This window comes from Gavialis gangeticus, unplaced genomic scaffold, assembly GCF_001723915.1.
Source record: "Gavialis gangeticus isolate Ggan-Ray unplaced genomic scaffold, GavGan_comp1, whole genome shotgun sequence".
NCBI classification, from domain to species: domain Eukaryota; kingdom Metazoa; phylum Chordata; order Crocodylia; family Gavialidae; genus Gavialis; species Gavialis gangeticus.
Window position 1 is genome coordinate 9,856,560 of NW_017729022.1, and position 19,725 is coordinate 9,876,284.

Genomic DNA, 19,725 nt, shown 5'->3' on the forward strand with positions numbered 1-19,725 from the left:
CCCCCGCCCCCCCCGGCTCCTAGCCTGAGCCACTGCAGGCATGTGCCTGCATTTCTGGGATGTCTGTGCAATTACAAACTGATTCTGCCTAGCCAGGTTAAATTAACCTGCAAAAGATTGAATCAATTCAGACTCAGGCTTTTTGAATGTCTGTCCCTAGCTTGGGGGGGAAAGAACTATCCTCTGACAGCCTCCCTATAGGAGAACTTGAAAAGCTGTCACCCTAGAAAGAAATCATCCCTTTCCCCCATTCCCCACCCCCAACTGTCCCACCCCCATCCAATAACTTTTTTCTCTGCAATTTTTTCTAAGCTTCCTGAGCCTATTTTGTTCTGATTAGAGTTGTAGACCAGTTGCAGTATTGTGATCTGAACACTTTTTTTCTGGCTATTGCACGATTCCTTTGTTTATCACCATAAAAACTATTACTGCCTCTTCCTATATACCAGGAACTCATATTGGAAGTCTAAGGATAGAAAGTACTTGTAAATCACACCCTTGCTTAAAAGCTGGATTTTATCTTCAATAGAATAGACTGAAGTTCTGTATCCAAACACCTTTAGATGAAAAGGGACTAAAATATATGTATGTATTTCAGTTTGGGCCATGGGTCAGACTGAGAGAACAGCACATATTTCTAGCATTTGTGCAATAATTGTAGTTATCACTGCTGTTAAAGTTACTTGTTAGTCATATCTTTACTATTAGAGTGCAACTTCTATGTTTTTGCAACTCTGCATCCTCTGAAGTCTAATCAGTTACAAGGTATAATGAGTATTAAAACGTTTACAAAGCTATGATACAAAACCATCCCAGACTTTTCCATCCCAGGAAGCATCTCTTAGAATGATAACGAAAGACCACTTCTCTTTTTTTTTCTTTTCAAAATATGTACAAGAGCTTTTTGAATGTGAATGTACACTGTAATGAATAATTTATGAAAATTGCTAAAACTTGCAAAGAATATTGGCTCAAATTCTGCTCTGAGAATATCAGAACAGTAACTTCCTTTTAGTATGACAGACAGTTGCACTGTGTGGCATTGGAGCTCTTTGTGTGACAGGCTGAGCACTTTCACTGCCCAGGATATCATTAGGGACTTTGTTATTAAGACACTTTCAGATTTTGAATTACTATCTAGAACTGGATGAAACTTTTGTCCCTGGGAAAAAAACAGATTTGACAACGAAACATATAACAAATTTGTTTTAAAGTCACCAAAATTGAAATGTTTATTTTGATGTTTTCAAAATGAAACATTTTTAAACATTTTTTTATACAGAATGACCTTTTGTTTCCATATTCATATTCCCACCATATTTTAAACTCTAAAAAGATAATAGGTAAAATAAATAAAAGTGTGTGGTGTATGTGTTTGTGAAGGGATTTTATAGAATTTTTTCTGCTTTTCTAAGCTGAACAGATTCACAGATAGAGCTCTGAATTACAGTTATGGTATTCATCTGGCTGTCACAGTTATGTAAACATATCAGTACATTTGTAGTGAGACATTGCACTTACATTGTATACAGCTCCATTTACTGCAGAATCTGATAAAATGATTTTCTGTTAACGAAAGCTTATGCATCTCCGATGGCCTGATACGGTCCATCTCTATCCTGCTGTATCTCCCTTTACCATGAAATTTACAGTCTAGTGTCCCTGCTGCATCTCCTTTTGCCATAAAATATACAGTTCAGGGTCTGCAAGGAAATCTAGACAATTATGACTGATTTCAAATTGATTGACGTAAATTGGCATCAACTCCTTTGCCAGGGAAATGACTTTTTACCATGCTAATCATTCTTGCAGCTTGTCTGACCCTAAGTATTCTTGTCTCCATCCTCAGGCAAATTAGCTAAATGGCTATACTTATTACCATTATTGTTATTATTACAGAAAATACAAAATCTCCTTTAGTTTTGTGCATGTTCAATTTAAGGATGATAAAGTACAAGAAAGCAATAATATTTTTTTGGAATCCCAAAATGCTCATCTCTATCATAATCAAGTTATTTCTATCTTCAGCTAGATAAGCTTACTTTTCCCCACACTTTGATTATAGTCATACTTTCAATTAAAAATGTATGTAAAAATTGTTTTACTCCTGAACGTAGCTTTCACTAAATTGTGCCTCAGTGATGTATTAAACTTGTTAACTTTGAAAGATAATGCAAGGCTGATTCCCACCTGGAGTGTCTGAAATGCCTTCAAAATTTATAAACTGAAAAAATTCCATAAATATTTTGATTATTTTGTACATAGGAAATTAACTTTTTTGATGTGTACATAGGGCTCTCAATTGTTTGTTCTGATGTGTGTGCTGGCTTTCAGGGTGTCCTTTGACTTCACAAATATTGATTGAGTTTCATGATGTCTTAAACAAGGAATATCTGCTAACATTTTGGGACAGCTATCAGGCTACTGTAAATCATCAGGGCACCACTGAAGTCAGTAGACTGTTGCTGATTTACAGCAGTAGAGAACTTGACCCACTGAATGCAAAGGATACTTTAATGCCAAATATTTGTTGCTAATTTTGTGGCTGATTATATTTCTGCCTTGTGTACTTATAAAACTAGTTTCTTGGTACCTTTAAAATATCTTTAAGTTTCTTCCTCTCTTTCTTAATTATATTCCACAATGAAGTGTCACAGCCTCCAACAATAACTCAGCAATCTCCAAAAGACTACATTGTCGACCCCCGGGAGAATATTGTAATACAGTGTGAAGCAAAAGGAAAGCCCCCACCTAGGTAAGTACTGTTCTTGTTGAGTTTTCTGTTCAAACAGGAAATAACATGAAAAAAATCTAGAATAATGCACAAGAAAATTAAGAGGGAATAAAGTTGTTTTCTAACCTCACATACATGGGCACGTCCAGATGAGTGCTCACATGCCTCTTGTGGCATTTCAAAACAGTTTGAGATGCGGCAAAAGGCATGCTGAAAATGGAAAAATGTTCCCCACACTGTGGATTTGCAATGTGGACTCTAAATTTGATACCTGGAAATCCAGATATCAATAAACAAACAAACCACCCCCCCTCCCCCCAGGGAAAAAAAGCAGGGCAAGAGGTTTTTAACCTCATTTTTTATAATTCTATGTATTACTTTTCACATTACTCAGAATCAAACTTCTAAGATACTTGGGTAGAAATTTTAGTGATTATAAATGCTGATTTACAGCAGTAGAGAACTTGACCCACTGAATGCAAAGGATACTTTGTCCCAGGAAGGAACAGAGGGACCAGCTGACCTGTTAATTAGCTCCAAAAAGCCCTAAGCATACACAGTCCTATCTGCCTTGCACAGACACCTCTTAGCATTAGCTAGCATACCACATGCTGGCTACTGTCTCTGCGTTGGGAGAGGGCAGAGGGGAATCCCTGCTTGAGCAGGGAGTGGTGGGGCGCTGGAACAGGGGGAAGCCAGGCAGATGCTGAGCAGTGGGGAGGGGCTAGCTCAGCTTTCTGGAGCAGAGAACACTGCCCAGGGTTTCAAAGTATCTGGGATGCTGGGGGACTCTGTTTTAAGTTAAACTAGGAAGGTCACTGGGTTGTAATTCTCCTTAAATTGAATAGCAGGTCCCAGCACTAGGGCTGGCTCTGCCAGATCTGGGCAATCAGCTGATCATCAGAATTGAAGCTGGGGCAGCCCCAGTATGGGATACAGCTGCTCTTTGTTCAGTTGCTAGGATTGGGCTGGGAGCAGGCCTTAGTCTCAACCTGAGACCTGGGGCAGCACTGGGGTCCAGGACATGACTGCCCCTGCCTGATCTCTTGGTCCTGGTTCAGATGGTTTGGCCCCAGCAGTTGCATGTGTGGGATCTGAAAAATTTCATGCCTCATACCCCCCCAAATCATGCATCCTGCCATGCATGTCTGGCAATACAAAACAATGGCAGGATGCACATTTTTTGTCATGGGGAATAAAGTTCCTTACACTATTATATTTGTCTGACAGAGACTTCATAATCACAACCTGATCATTGCATTAATGTATTTTAGCAACTGACAAACTACGCTTTAGAATGTATGTTTGCAGCAGTAAGGTTTGCATACTATGAACCAGCTATGGGTTTTTCTGATTTGTTTTTTGTTTCTGTTTTTTTTTTTTAAGATGTCTTCATGAATCCTAATTTTTCAGAAGCAACTTTGTAAAACAGCCATTGCTTTGTGTAATACCAAAATAAGCCTAGTAGATTAGTTATGAACTAGCAGCGTGCAAAATTTCATTTAAAGAATCACAATTACTTGCATTGGAGTAGTAAAAAGCAATCAGACCTACAACATGGCCTTTTTATTAACTTCAGTAACTTAAAAAAGACACAAGCCAATTAAAGACAGAGTCTCCTACTGAGACCTTATATGACACTTTTCAGCCCGAAGCAAATTTTACAGTCATCTTATAAACCCTTTCATTGATGGAGTTATAATGGAAATGCTAATACAGCCTTAACAGCATCAGTTCCAGCAGACCTCACTGTATCATCTTTAGTGGAAAATTAGAGCAGTTTTTTCCTATGTGGATTGCTTATAAATCTCTAAATGTAATTTTATAGTAAAAATGCAGAACTTAAAAATAACACCTATTAGCAAGTTTAGCCAACACTTTTATCTTAAAGCATGGTCAGAATGTGTGATAGACACTGTATTTTAATGATTTTGTAGAGAACCTTTCACTTGATACTTGAATAATCCAATGGTATTTTTCTTAACCTATATTTTATGCTATGGACAAATTCCACATTTTACTTGAGGAGAATTTTCTAAAATGCCTTTTTTTCTTTTTCCCAGATTTTTAATAAGCATTTTCTTCTTGTTATGACTGTAGCTTCTCATGGACACGTAATGGAACTCATTTTGATATAGATAAAGATGCACGGGTAACAATGAAACCAAACTCAGGGACCCTTGTAATAAACATAATGAATGGTGGAAAGGCAGAAGCATACGAAGGCGTGTATCAATGTACAGCAAGGAATGAACGTGGAGCAGCAATTTCAAATAATATTGTTATACGACCATCCAGTAAGTAGAACTCTATGGTTAATCATGAAGCATTTATACTTAATTGCTTTGCTGTAAATTCTTCACTTGAATCATTTTCTTTTTTCACTTGTAACCAAACATTTTGGTTACAAAAAACAAAATGATATCTTTTAATCATAAAAACACTTTTGTTAGAAGGTATTGCATTTTTCCTGATGTTCTGGCTTTGTATTGTAGTGCATGAAAAATTATCAATATTCTCCAAAAATTCCCTAGTAAATAACTAGCCAAACTATTTTCCTGGGGTTCAGTATGCTTGGTTAACACATCATGCTTAAAGCTGTGTAATGTACAAAACACTGAAATTAGAAAATATATTTTAGATCTAATTTCCATTGCCATGGTATGAACTTTTTTATTAGATCTTTTACTGTGAAACAAATATACCATACACTTTTTTTAAAATAGCTCTAACATGCAGTAAACTGAGGCAATTTTTTGTGATATGATATACCTTTATATCGTAAGATCATGTTATATCATCTATCATATGATATATACCATACCAATGTATTTTGGTTGATTGCTTTATCCATTCAGCTGCAACAACCATGAGCAAAGATTTCTAAAATATTTTATAGTATCAAATTTAACTTTCTCAGCTCTTGAGATGAAATATATTTCTTAAATTTGCACTTATTTCTCCTATGTAGTAACATTTCAGTAATCTCTAACTTTGGGGGTTTTTTACTTCATTTTTTCTAATTCTATGTATTACTTTTCACATTACTCAGAATCAAACTTCTAAGATATTTGGATAGAAATTTTAGTGATTATCCAAAGTCATTCCTTTTTTTTGTTGATTAAATTGATTAAAGCAATCATTCTCCAAAACTATCAATGCAAATATAATTAAACATTTCTTTTTTCCAAAGAGAACACAACTGCTCCAAAGTGGAAGTTAAAATCTGTGTACATTTCCTAAGACTTTTCCTTTTCATGTGTCTTGCACATAGCTCTGCCTTATCTTCTGGAATTTTTTCTCAACCCATGATTTATATGAGTATTACAATTATTTTCTACAGGATCCCCATTGTGGACAAAAGAAAAACCAGAACCAAAGCAAGTTCAAGAAGGTGATTCTCTAGTACTTCACTGCAGACCTCCAATTGGATTACCACCCCCTATAATATTTTGGATGGATAATTGTAAGTTTATAACAACTTGATATTGAGAAGAATTTTCTTAATGTTTTATTGTTCTAGGTACATTATAATTACTTATTAAGAGTTAACAGCAGCTTGTATGCTTTCTTATCAAAGTAAAAATCCAGTCTTTCCTTGAGCAAGGCTTTCTTGATTCCACAGAGCTGAAAAGACAGGCTAGCAGAAAAGCTACTCGGGAGTAGTGCAGGCAAGGTACATTGGAAATATCAGCAAATGCCTTATGGATTTATATTTTCTAAGATGTTATTCAGGAAGAGGTGAGGAAGTTACAGAGAATACTTTAAAAGATTTATGTAGAATTTATTAAGTGATGAACCACTACGGGGCCAAGTACAGACAGTCAAAAATCCCAGGGCTGAATCAATTCAGTCTTTGCAGGTTAGTCTAAACTGCAGAGATTAAACTGAGGAAAAAACTGGACAGACATTTGCTTTTGATTCAGAAAATGCAGCCATGTGCCTGCAGTGACCCAGGGCAGAAGCCAGAGAGCATTAGACCATGGCTTTCTGGCACAGCATAGGCTGTGCGTTCACTTCCTCCTCTTGCTCCCTGCAACATCTCTGGAATCTGCAGTATCACAGAATCACAGCAGCAGGACTCTGCAGGGTTGCTCATCGCTTCCTCTTCTTGCTTCCAGGTTCCTCTGGGATTTCTAGTTCACAGTTGTAGTCAGCACTGAGTTTGAGTGTGAGAGAGAGTGTTTAACCCTCCTCTCTGGCCCTAGACCCAGCCAGGGTTTGTCTTGGAGAGGCAGTCCCTGCCTCCCTCTCGCCTATCCCAAACCTCCTGTTCTGGAGCAGACAGCCCAGCCCAGCCCAGCCCAGGGTTGGAAACATGCTGGGATGCTGGGGGACCATGATTTAACTTGAATCAGGAAGGATTCAACTTGAATCAGAAGTTTCATAAACCGGTTTGACTAGTGTTACCATACATCTGGATTTTCCTGGATATATCTTCTTTTTAGATCCTCCAGTCTCAATCTGGGCAGTTTTTAAAAATGCAATCAAATGTCCAGGATTTTACTCTGCTCTCAGCTTCCCCAGCAGGATGCTGCTTGGGGCTGGGGGCAGAGTGACTGGAGGCAGGGCGCATACATGTGGGCCAGCATGTAGCCAGGCAGGGGGTGGGAGCAGGCCAGCAACTGGATGCAGGTAAGTCGGTGGGAGGCGAGGGTTGTGTGTGTGTGTAGTGAGGGGGGGCATGGGTCCGGGGCAGCAGCAGGTCAGGAGAGATGCATGCCCTGGATTCATGCCTCTCCATGGGGGAAGGGAGAAGGGGAAGGGAGCAGCAGGGAGCTGCGTGGCTGCCCCAGCGGCACTGGGGCTGGTGCCTGTGCTCACAGGGGTAGGGCTGGGGGGAGTAGAGGGCTGTGGGTTGGGAGTGAGGGGCATCAGCAGGGCTGGGGGGGTTGGCTTCTCAGCGAGGAGCAACAGAATGGGCAGGGGTAGGGCACTGCTATATCTCACCCTACCCCCCACAGTTATATCTTGCTTCTCCTACTGCACGGCAAGTGTCCTCTTTTTTGGAACTGGAATTATGGTAACCCTAGCATTTGACTCGTATCAGTTAAGTCTGATACCACATTCAACCAGGTTTATCGTAAACCAGTTTCAGCCATTTCGAAACTGGTTTATGTGCACTGAACTTATGTTCTGTTACAAGTTTATACCAGTTTTTGTTTACTTAAACTGGCTTATGTTTAACTTCTGTATCTAGCCCAAAAGGCACAAAGGCAGTTGAGTGTGGAGCCTACAGACACCATGTTGGTATTTTTTTTTGTGTGCGCACATTATAATGAAAAAAATGTGCGCATTTTGTTTTATTTAGCATTCCAAAGGTTGCCTCAAAGTGAAAGAGTTTCCCAAGGTCTAAATGGGGACCTTTATTTTTCTAATGTACGACCAGAAGACACCCGTGAGGACTATATTTGCTATGCAAGATTTAATCATACTCAGACCATACAGCAGAAGCAACCCATTTCTGTGAAGGTTTTTTCAAGTAGGTATTTCATTTTTTAATTTTAATGTAAATGTACAATAATCTGTGGGGGGGATTGCTTGCTGGCTTACCATTAAAAAGCTTTATATGAGAGACTTTTATATCTTAGCTACAATGAGTAAGAAATTAAGTCTCTAAGGTTATTAATCTTCCATTTATATATATATATTTGATAAAAATATCTTTTTTTCAAAAATATATCTATTTTGTAACATTCTACTTATTTAAAAATCTAATGTAATAAATAATTCTGATTGACATTCTTCTGTGGATACTTCGGGTTATAATAGTTGTGACAATCCAGATGAATCAATCAAGAGATCTTTCCAATAATGCATTGCCCTCTGTTAGTGGTATTAAATGACTTTGACCATATAGATTCTCCTTTGATGCCAAGTACCATGGTTTACCCCACTTATGTGCACCCTTCACAATATTCTGTTTATTTCAGTGGATTCAATGAATGAAACTATAGCTGCTAATTTGAGTGACAGTGATTTTTATGGTGGTGAGTTACAGTGATCCCCACTGATACTCCTTCTTTCATAGTAGAATTTAGTTAACTAACTTCACCTCCATGATTATTTAACCTTTTTACTTCCCCTTTCCAATTTCTAATATGGGCATCTAATTGTACCAGTGATACTTTATAAAGAGTCTGCACGGTGTGAGTCTTCAAAATATGTAAAATTAATTTTGTACTGTCAATATATGATGCTTACCAAAATATCAATTTTACAGCAAATGAAGCTTTTCACACTGGAGCAGATTTTGCATGTTGTTTTCCTAATACTTTCTGTAGTATGCTTTTAAAATCTTTCTCCTCCGGTTTAACTGATACGTAGAAATGTACAATATCACTGGGATTAAGCAATATCACATGCTATGTCTTAAGTAATGATGGTAGTTTTAAAAATTTAACAGATTCACTTAATATTTCATAACTTCTTGAAATTCCATTCATTTTTAATCTTTTTCATAAATGTAAAACTAGAACAATTTAAAATATGAACTTTTAATGCCTGTTGTAAAATTAACTTTACATGAAAAATAATAGTTTTTTTGTTTGTATGTTTGTTTAATTTAATTTTAACCCAGTCTGCTTTTTTGCATTGTGGGCTAGGTCCTCAGCTGGTAGAAATCTGCTAAGCTCAGGTAAATTCAGACCAGTACTGATTTTACATCAGCTGAGGATCTAATGAAATAGTTTTACATCACATATGATGGTGAGGAAATAGGTCATTCTTTTTTTCCTTAAGACATTTTTCATAATTGAGATTCTGTAGACATTTGATCTCAGTTATTGAAACTCAGAATGTAACATAGATGTGGCAACTTCTTAATTCTCTATATACAATTAAAATTAGTTAGAGAACAAACAACATGAAATTTTCCATGCTGGTGGAATAAATATCTGCACACAGAATCAAACATTGAGTGGAGTGAGGAAAAAGTCAATTCATTTGGTGCATGACTCAAGAAGTCAGTTTTTCAGGATTCTCATAGCTTTGAGTTATGAATACGTTTTTTTTCAGTGCATGAACTGGGCAAATTGTTCATTGCCTTGTGGCCATGGACTGTGTTCCTCTTTGTCCCTTTTCTATCCCATTTAAAGAAAAGCTTTTGTATATGAGTATTTGAGATACTTTAGGAACATATTCTTCATCCTTAATCTAGCATTAAATCCTATCCCCTAGGACACAATGGATGGGAATCCTTATGTTCCTACCCATATTAAAAAACCCCCCAAAACTTCAGATCTTCAGATGGAAAGATTCAAAACATTGCATCATGTAGTAGTCACTCACTCCTGTGATTAAGAGTGCTGGGATAGTTTTATAACATTTATTTCTAGAAAGGTCTGTTTTCTGTAATATAAACCTTTAAAAAAGAAGATATGAAGTACTGTAATACACTTAGAAGTAAATCAAGCAAATCCAAAGATTAAAAAAATATTAAATATAATAACCAGTGTAAAATACTGGGCTTGGATTTATGCTTAGGTCTTGCCCTTCCTGTTTGAATTATTTTTATTGTTAAGAAAACAATAAAGATCCAGTCTTTGGAAACACTCAAATTCAAATAAGAATATGTTTTAAGGGGACAAGACATGGATGAGCTTCATGAGAAGTCCTCCCCACCAGTATGGCCTAGAAAATGCTGACTGAAATATATTGCACATTAATGTGTTTTATTGTTCCTATGTTCTTGAATAGAACAGGTTTACATGGGACCAGTTTTCTTTTGAGGGTTTTAACATAGTTTTGCTGGAAGTAAAGAATGTCTAATGTTGAGATGTTAAGCCCTAGCCTAATTCTTGCAATATGATCTACATAGGTGGACCTGGCACCTATGAGAAATCCTTTTGAAATGAGCTGGGGTTTATGCAGGGTTAGAGAGTAGGTGTGTAACCTTCAGATTGGTGATTCAAGCTCTTGGTTAGTACTAGATAAAACAGTTTGATCACAATAATGCTGCTGTGTTCATGCATAGAAAAAGACAATATTTCCCATATCCAGGTAGGATTCTAGTATGCTTATCCTAACTGGTGGAAGTTGTGCAGATTCTTAAATGCAAATATTTTAAAGCAAATTAACATGCACAGCAAAATACTTAGGCTAAATTCTATAATGTCCATATGTGTGAAATCATGCCCACTTACTGAACATATTACTAATAGTCTTCATGCCCAACTACAGATCTAGTTTACAGATCTAGTTTACTGATTTCTACAGAATGTCAGCATTCTGATACTTTAGAATATATTGGATTTTATCAGAAAATGTTTCACATTATTTTTTTTTCTTATTTGTTCTCTATTTTAATTTCAATTTTTTAATTTCAGCAAAGTCAGTTACAGAGAGACGGCCAAATCTTTTGACTCCAGCAGGTAGCACAAGTACCAAAGTGGAACTGAGAGGAAACACACTTCTGCTGGAGTGCATTGCCGGAGGAGTGTGAGTCGTTTTTTCCACCCCCAAAGTTTTCTTCTAAATACAAAGAGAAATAAAAATTTCAGAGAGAATGTCAGTGTCCAGAAGGTAGCATAATCCTAGATATTATAGTGATAGATAAGTTACATTTGCAGAAACAGATGAAAAAATTAAAAACAGGAGGTTTGTTTATAACACTTCACACATTTAGACTACAAGAGACTTAAAGACATAAATGGAACAGCTCATATTATGCTGACCTTCACTTTGTGCACTTAATACAGTCCAAATTTAATCAGTTTGGTTTCTGAACAAGTGTGACCTTAGAGTGGAATACCACCGATGCTGCGTTTGAGGTGTTCTGCAGAGATATATGAGAGAAGTTGTTTTCAAAAGCATGCCTGATTCAAGACAGTGTCCTTGCAGATGTTAAATAAACGGCACAATAAATACACTGTGCCATAAACTGCAATATGCTGTCAGTACAAAAAAATTATGGTGCAATAAACTGGCAAACCAGGTACACAGATATTAAATGTGGGACATCTCTGTGGTTGGGTTGCATCATGCTTTAATTTGAATGTGTATGAAGAACTTGCTGGGGTGGCTGCCTGGTGCTGGGGAGTTGTTCCCCAATATAGGACTACCTGTGCACTTTGAACAGGCTGGGGAGCCTGAGATGGGGAGCTGCTTCCACATTTTGCTTTCCCTGCCCCAGCATATTCAAAGTGCATGCATACAGCTGGGTACAGCATGTCTTTACTGGGGGAAGGGCTGGATGTTTCCCATGCTGGAAGGATTCCCTCTGCCCATTCAACCCTGTGCTAAACCTGGGAGCAGCCCCTGAGTCAGGACTGGGCTGTCTTCTTCCCTTTGAAAGATGCCCAGTGTGTAGCTTGCATGTGCATGGCCTGCACCGTGCACTTTTCAAGGGACACAGGTTGGTTGTATTATGGACCCACTTTGCTGGTCATGCCTACAAGTCCAGGCCAAATAATTATCTTTAAATAATTATTTTTAAATTTATACATGAGAAACCAGTGGACTGAACTCTTGGCATCTCTCTTTTCCCAGCCATTTAATCTCATCTGTGTTTTTGTTTCTCCAGACCCACACCAGTTATTCGCTGGATTAAAGAAGGTGGTGAATTGCCTGCCAACAGGACATTTTTTGAAAATTTTAAGAAAACTCTTAAAATCATAGATGTTTCTGAAGCTGATGCTGGGAACTATAAATGTGTAGCAAGAAATGTGTTAGGATCTGTTCACCATACCATTACAGTAACTGTCAAAGGTAATATTAGAATAATGTCAGCATCCAAATGCAAGTTTATAAGGTAATTTATTTTATATGGGGAACATGTTAGAGCAAATCATATCTAAAAGGATGAGTGAGAACAGTAACTATAATTGAGTATAATGATCACTGAATCATCTGAGGTTTGCTACTAGATATTCTATCTCTGCTTGCTGTGATGATTTCAGTTGAGCATGTGTTTTTTTTTATTTATTTACTTCTACATTTGCCAAGCAAGGTGGTATACTGAGATGATACTAAAGAGACAAAAATCTGTTAATAACCTCAACTAAATATAGTTAGTTTAGATTCTTCTGTCTTTTTGTTTTCTTTGTATCTTCTTTCCCTCTGTCTCTCTTCATCTTCTCATTCCCCTCATGCCTTTACTTTCCCATTTTTCTACTCTTTGTATCTACCCTTTTTCTCTTTCTTCATTTCCCCTGCTTTTGGTTCTACCTTGTTCATTGTACTGGTTCACAGTTCACAGACACTATGCTATGGTATTTATTTGAATCCAGAACAACATTGAATTTAAGACAACCCCCAGTAATTGGATTCTAGACATGGAAAATGTATCAATTTGTTAAAATTTTCCATGTGTAGAATCCAGTTATTGAAGGGCTGTCTTTAAATTAATCCCCCCCACTGATACAGAAGTAAAGCGGTGGCAAGGGGGCAGATGGTAGGGTGGGGATAAGAGACAGGGAAGGGAGTAGATGGGATGTGGGGGGCAGCAGGGACAGGCACCAGGGGACAGAGGCTGAGAGGGGTTGGGGGGGCAGAAGTGGCGGGGGGCAGAAAAATGGGGAAGGAGGTAGCTGCTGCAGCTCCAACTCCAGCCCTGACCTGGGCTTAGGGCCAGAGTCAGAGCTACAACAGCTGTTTTCCGTGCCCCTGCAGTACCTTGTAAGCCAAGGGGCTCTTTTCCTCATGTTGACCGGGGCTTGGGGGGGGGGGAAATCTCATCTTGAATTCACATAAATATAGTACCAGTTTTAAAGACATTTAAAACAGGTTGATATTTCAAAAGTGCCTGCGAGTTTCTATATAAACTTCATTTTAAAAAATCTCCATTTTCGCTCTGTCTGCATCTGTCACCAAAAATAAAATCTCCATGGCTCCAAAGTCACTGGAAGCCTTTCCATTGACTTAGCAAGTCAAGGACTTCACACAGCTTCCGTTTATTCTTCTTCCTCTCTTAGGTGCTAGCTCTTTTTTCTCATCTGTGAGCAATGTCTCCTTTGCCATTCCTCAAATGTTTGAAGAGAGGGTCCCCCTGAGAATTTATTAGAAAGACTACTATTCCAGCATTTTTACAGATAAATTTAATAAATGTTGCTGTCTTTAAAAAGAAAAAACCTATGAGAGTCAAAGCAGCCAATATATATTGTATTGATCTTCCTTAAATTGAGTAAAAAAATTATCTTATTTATCAAAAAAAATTGAAGCAAACAGCTACAAGGTTCATGATGTATTGCCTGTCTAAAAACCTAATAGTTTATTGCCTATGACTTGTGTAATCAAAACATATATTTTTACCAGTATACTATACATGTTTGCAAACATATATGCAAATATATATGCATCATAGATTTATTTGGCAGTTAAATCTGTTGTGCTGTATGATTTTGATTTTTTTAATAGAATCTTGTAACTTTGACCATTAATGTTTTTTTTCTAACCACAGCTGCTCCATACTGGATAACAGCACCTAGAAACCTTGTGTTGTCTCCTGGAGAGGATGGAACCCTGATCTGCAGAGCTAATGGCAACCCAAAACCTAATATTAACTGGTTAGCCAATGGTGTTACCATAGCAAGTAAGATTCTTAATCATCTTACGGGAAAATGAATAAGAGGAGATAAAGGATATGGACCCATAGGGGATATGAAATATGTATAAATAATTACTACCTATTTAAGGATGTTTTGCCTAACATTGAGGGAAAAACCCTCAGAAAATGAAATAAATGTGGGCTTGTGCATGAAGCAGCAATTTTAAAAAACTCAACAAAACCTCAAGTATAACCCCTCGGTGACACAGCTTTTTAATTTGCAGCCGGATAACCTGTGTTTATTGCCTGTTAGTGTTACATTGTAGAGGTGGCGTCAGAGCAATAAGTCTGTGCTACTTTCAGAGGGGTGGTATCAGGGATAGAGTTGCTGATCATTATATTGCTGCTGCAATGCTTTTTGCTAGGACCGCTCAGTTGCGATCCCATTGATTAACTATATACTTCTATAGCTTGACTAAACACCACTTCAGGGGGTTAGGAATTTGCAATAAGTTCATATTCCAAGCCTTAAAATTCAAATGCTGTAGCAGTTTTGTCTGTATGAGTCAGCAACTGTCTGGAAAACAGCCCAAGCAAAGCAGGTGTCAGAGGAAAGGAACCCCTTAAGCAATGGAACAACTGATTCTGTGTCTGTGAGCTAGTAAAACAGCTATGAATTGATGTCCCAGTCCCTTTTTTGTTATGGTCTTCCGACTGGCAGCACCATATGACAGACACAAAATAATTGCTATGTATAGCTCATCCTTACTTGAAAAGAAACCAGTTGAATAACACAGGCTGCACTGTGCTGTCAATTATTTTCATATTAACCCAGATCAGGACTGTCCTGCTATTGGCTTGGGACCCAGGCTCCAGGTTCAGTCACCACTTCCTTCATTGCTCTTGTGATGCTGCTGCTGGAGTGTCTGACTTCTCTCCCTCTGGCTTGTGCTTTTTGCTCCACACTTGGGGGCATGGCTGAGGGCTCAGGGGTACCCTGTGTGATATGGGGGTGCAGATACGGCACTGAGAATGGCTTGCACTGTGGCAGGCCTGGGGACTAGGGTTGTGTGAAGCTTCAGTTGCTGATTCGATTCAGAGGAGATTCTGCCTGATTCAATGGCCAAACCTCCAAATCCAGGTCGAATCAGGAGACCCATTAATCTCTCCAAATTGAATTGGAGAGATTTGACAATTCGGCCATACATGCAACTTTATATGTTTTTTTTTCTATATACCTTGAGGTATCAGGTGTGACTCATGAACACTGAGATGGTGGGGTGGATGGAGTGTCCCGCAGGAGTGCAGGGGGGTCCCCTGTGCGCTCAGTGGTAGACCCAGAAGTGGACCAGAAGTACTTCCAGTTCACTTCTGGGTCCGCCACAGAGTGCATGGGGGGGGACTCCCCCTGTGTTGTCCTGGCTTGGCAATTTGGCCCCAGGTGTCCCCCCAGACCCAAGAGGCACCAGTTGCCAAGCAGGGGGCAGTGGGGTCCCTCGCACACTCCATGGCAGACCCCAGTGGACCGGACCCCCCCCCACTCCCATGGGATGCTCCATCTGCCCCACCATCTCAGCTTTCACGAGCTGTGCCTGGTACCTTGAGGTACATAGAAAAAACATATAAAGCTGTGTCTATGGCTGCATTCCTGATTCTCTGAATCAGAATCAAATCTTCAGATCTCAGCCTGACAAAGGGTGTTTGTACCTCAAAGCTTGCAAAGAAGATTTTTTCCAAGGGTTTTACTTGGTCTAATAAAAGATTTGGATTTACCCAAAGAATCTTATCTCACTTTTAAATAGGTTTCTGTGACTGCATCCACATTAGCAGCTGCAGTTGTTTAACTGGATTGCTTACGCACAAAGCAAAGCTAAATGCCGTGGCATCTTTGTGAGAGCAAGATGGAGGGAGGGGAATGACAGAATGTCCTGTGAATCCTGAGGTTTCTTCACATTCCATCTTAACATTCTCTTGAAATACCAGAAGCTTTTCTGTGAGTTTCACAAGTGCAGCATGCCCTCTTGTTCAGTTGGTATTGAAATTATTCAGTTGGGCTCTGCCTGTTTCTAGCTGAATTTTTAATGATATAATTGTAAAATAAAACTGAAGCAGCTGGCTGGGCTGCAGGGCAGTGCTGGGTAAGTTAAACCCACAGCATCATTTCAAAGAAACCCAGCCATATTTGAATATCAAAGCATAGCTGTCACCCTATATCCCACAATGCACCCCCTGTGTCCCAGTAATCTTTTTCCATTTCTTTAATTTTCTACTGGAAAATGCAACTGGGAGATACTTAATGCTTCCAGTGTTGTTTCCTTATAATACTGTCAGACAAAGGCAGGAGCAATGTTACAGAGAGGACCTTTCATCCATCTGTCAGGCAAAGAAAGAGGCTTAAACACTGAGAAAAGCAAAGAGGGTGCAAAGTTGAAAGGCACTATCATCTACTGGGAGGAACATTAGTAAAATTAGTGGACCCTTAAAGTAATTAAAAAGAGTAATGTTAATTTTTCCTTTTAGACTATATTACCTGGTCTAAAAACATCTTTTTAAAAGAAATTGATGTCAAGTCCTATTAAAGTGTCTTTGATGGTTTTATTATGTTTTTATTAACAATGCAAATTTTAAGACAAAACTAATTATATGACCATAGGTACAGTCCTGGAGCAATAAGGGCCTAGTCTTTCCATGTTTACTAACTTTAGTAATCCTGACTCCCATGCACAGTCCCATTGAGGTCAATTAGGATTACTTACAGAATAAGGGTCACAAGTTCAGGCCATGACTGCTTTGCCATGTGCCTCAATTAACATTTGAGTGCTGCATTATTCATGCTGCTGCATAATCTGTCATAATTTACTGCTTAAATATTCAGCAGGGTCTTACCAAAGGGAAATCATGAATAAAATGTCTCAACTTTTAAAGAAGTAACAACCCAAATTAAGTGGAGAAGGGAACCCCTGACATAATTTAGAAAGATGCTTGTGATACTGCACAAAGCATTGATTTATTGGTTCAGTTATTTATAGCATGGGGTGAGTTAAGCTCACATACTTCCAAATTAAAGAAAGCACTGTACTGCATGTTCATCTTCATATGAAATGCCCTTTCCTTGCATATATCCTTTTCACATTAATATGATTTTTTTTCAGTCGTCTTAGTCTTCACATAATTGTACCAAATTGAAGGGCAGAATGCTAACCCCTAAATTTTTGTTTGTAAGGAAGTTTGATAATTCTTGGATTATTTTATTTTTACATACGGACATGTATGCATGCACATACTCTCTCACTGTCTCTTTCAGACCCATGCATGCCCACACACACTCGTGCACAGGAATGTAAATTGTAGGCTCCTGGATTGGAACTCTGGAGAAGTATACAGAAGAACAAAGAGATGGGCTGTCAGGCCCATTAATCATTCACCACTGCTGTTGTCTTTACAGCTAGAGCTGTGCAAGTAGGCCAGGATTTGGCCTAATGAGCACAGGAAGTGGAAAACTGTTGGGACTGGATTTTATTTACTAAACACTGTATGCCAGTACACAGTGGTGGCTGGTACTTAAAGTACATGAGAGGCAGCAGGTAATCTGCCATCTTCTCTGTTGCCACTTCCTGCTGTCTACTGTAGGTTAGTTCTACAATTTTTTCCAGGAATAATTCAACACTGGATTCTAATAATTTACACAAATGTAGGGCTGCATGTCATGTTTCCACTCCTTTTTTGTGGGTCTTAACACTAGTGTAAATGTTCTGTGTTCAAGCGCAGAATTTATTTAAAACTAGAAATCATTAAAACATTCTTTTTTTACTCATTGGTTTGCTACTGTTGCTTCCCAGCCCTGTTATGCTCTAGCATATCCAGGCCTATCCTAGTGTATCCAGTTAACAAGGCAGAGTGTGGCATCTTTAGTGGGTGTGACAGGTACCGTACCGTCCTCTCTTACCGGCGCCCCTCCCCCCTCAACTCTCCTGCCACAATTTGATGTTACTGGGTGAAAGGAGGGGTTCAGTGGTGTTCCTCTTCTCGGAGGGGGACCCAGTGACGGAGGTACTTACAGTTGCACCGTGATGTTCCTCAGGGCTCCGCCTCCCCTACACCCTGTCCACTTGCCAACCACTTGAGTGTTGGTCTTGCTGTTCCACCATTCACTGTAAGCCCCTTTACTAAGGGGTTCAGTGTCAGATTCAGCACCGATCGCTTGCCTGGATGTTAAGGCATCCAGAGCCCCAGTCCCTCATGCCAGAGGGTTGAGCTCTGTTATCTTGCATCTCTCTCTCTCTCCTTGAGAGAGAGATGCTCCTATAATCTCTGCAACTCAGGTAGCCAGTGACCAATCCTCCACAGCCTAGTACAGGGATGCTGCTTCCCCTGCTCCAGGTGCAGGCGCAGCGCCTGCAGCAACACTCCTGCCAGCCACCAGAGTCATTGCCTGCCCGGCGTACTCCCTGCTGGCCTTCTCCCTTGCTCCTCTTCCCCCTGCCGGCTTCTGGCAGGGTTTTTAAATCTTCCCATGGCGGCGTCTCCTGCTGCCGCCATTAGCCCGGTGCTCCCCGGCCCTGGGAGCAGCTGTCTGAAAAGCCGGCGAAATGCCAGCTCATGTGGCTGTGGTGCCAGTTCCTGCTCCAGCCACGTGCCTTGAAGTGGAAATTCAGATAGGATCACTGTTTGGCTAACAGAAGTGCTTTATTTTGCATGGCCACGGGAGATCAGCAAGAGGTGGCTGATGCTCAACGAGAGTAAAAAACAGGCTGCTTTCTATACTGATAAATCATGTACAGGTCAACCCGCCACGCAACAGGCTCTTGGCAGTCTGACAGTAACTTATCTCGGTGTCTGGCGGGGCCGAGCGAGTTTTCTGAAGCTGTCGCCTGATAAGCTTATCCTGAAGGCCACCATGTTGTTCTCGCTCACCTTTGACCCACATCACATCTCCCCACTCTCCTGACCCGACACGTATACATTCCTTTCAGTACTTTTCCATTCCTCATCATTCCCCCCTTGTAAGCGCTTGTGCTTACACCTCTATATTCATAAGGCATTTTACATTTTCTTGTCGTTCGCACTTATAGGCCACCTCCTTGAGCACCATCATCTGTAACTCGGTCCTAGAGTGCTTAGAAACACTCTGAGCAGTTTTTGATAAACAATAGCGTAAGCAACACAGAATCATGTGGATAATAATGAAAATAGCAAAAATGCACAATAAACTCAGAATACGCCATTTTAGCAGGGATTTCAACTATCCCCGTACATCTGATACCCACCCCCACCAATCGAAGGATTTCTCCTCTGCAACCGCATGGATCACCTGCAACTGCCTTCTTATGGTGCGGAGGTCTTTTTCCACTCGTTGGTGCTGATCAATCCAGGTACAGCAAGTGTGATTAATAATAGTACAGACCCCACCCTGGGAAGGTAAGAGATAATCCAAAGCCATATGGTTTTCAGTAGCCACCTGCCCTATCTGGGTAATTTCATCATTAAGAGCTCCTAAAGCATTGGC

The 19,725-nt window shown here is 39.5% G+C and overlaps 1 protein-coding gene across 12 annotated transcripts in view; it reads left to right on the plus strand.

Moving 5' to 3' along the window:
- The window catches only part of NRCAM (neuronal cell adhesion molecule), a 204,782-nt gene that overhangs the window by 73,040 nt on the left and 112,017 nt on the right, over positions 1–19,725 (plus strand). For 9 of the 12 annotated variants that reach the window (XR_002096795.1, XR_002096796.1, XM_019514573.1 and 6 more), the window contains 8 exons: positions 2,650–2,755; positions 4,835–5,031; positions 6,078–6,200; positions 8,046–8,216; positions 8,668–8,724; positions 11,062–11,173; positions 12,258–12,442; positions 14,133–14,264. Coding sequence is in view for 10 of the 12 variants with exons in the window: in XM_019514573.1 (XP_019370118.1) it covers positions 2,650–2,755; positions 4,835–5,031; positions 6,078–6,200; positions 8,046–8,216; positions 8,668–8,724; positions 11,062–11,173; positions 12,258–12,442; positions 14,133–14,264 (1,083 nt within the window). In the remaining 2 variants the exon portion in view is untranslated. The remainder of the gene's footprint in view (positions 1–2,649; positions 2,756–4,834; positions 5,032–6,077; positions 6,201–8,045; positions 8,217–8,667; positions 8,725–11,061; positions 11,174–12,257; positions 12,443–14,132; positions 14,265–19,725) is intronic. The other 3 variants (XM_019514583.1, XM_019514576.1, XM_019514582.1) reach the window with 1 other exon arrangement.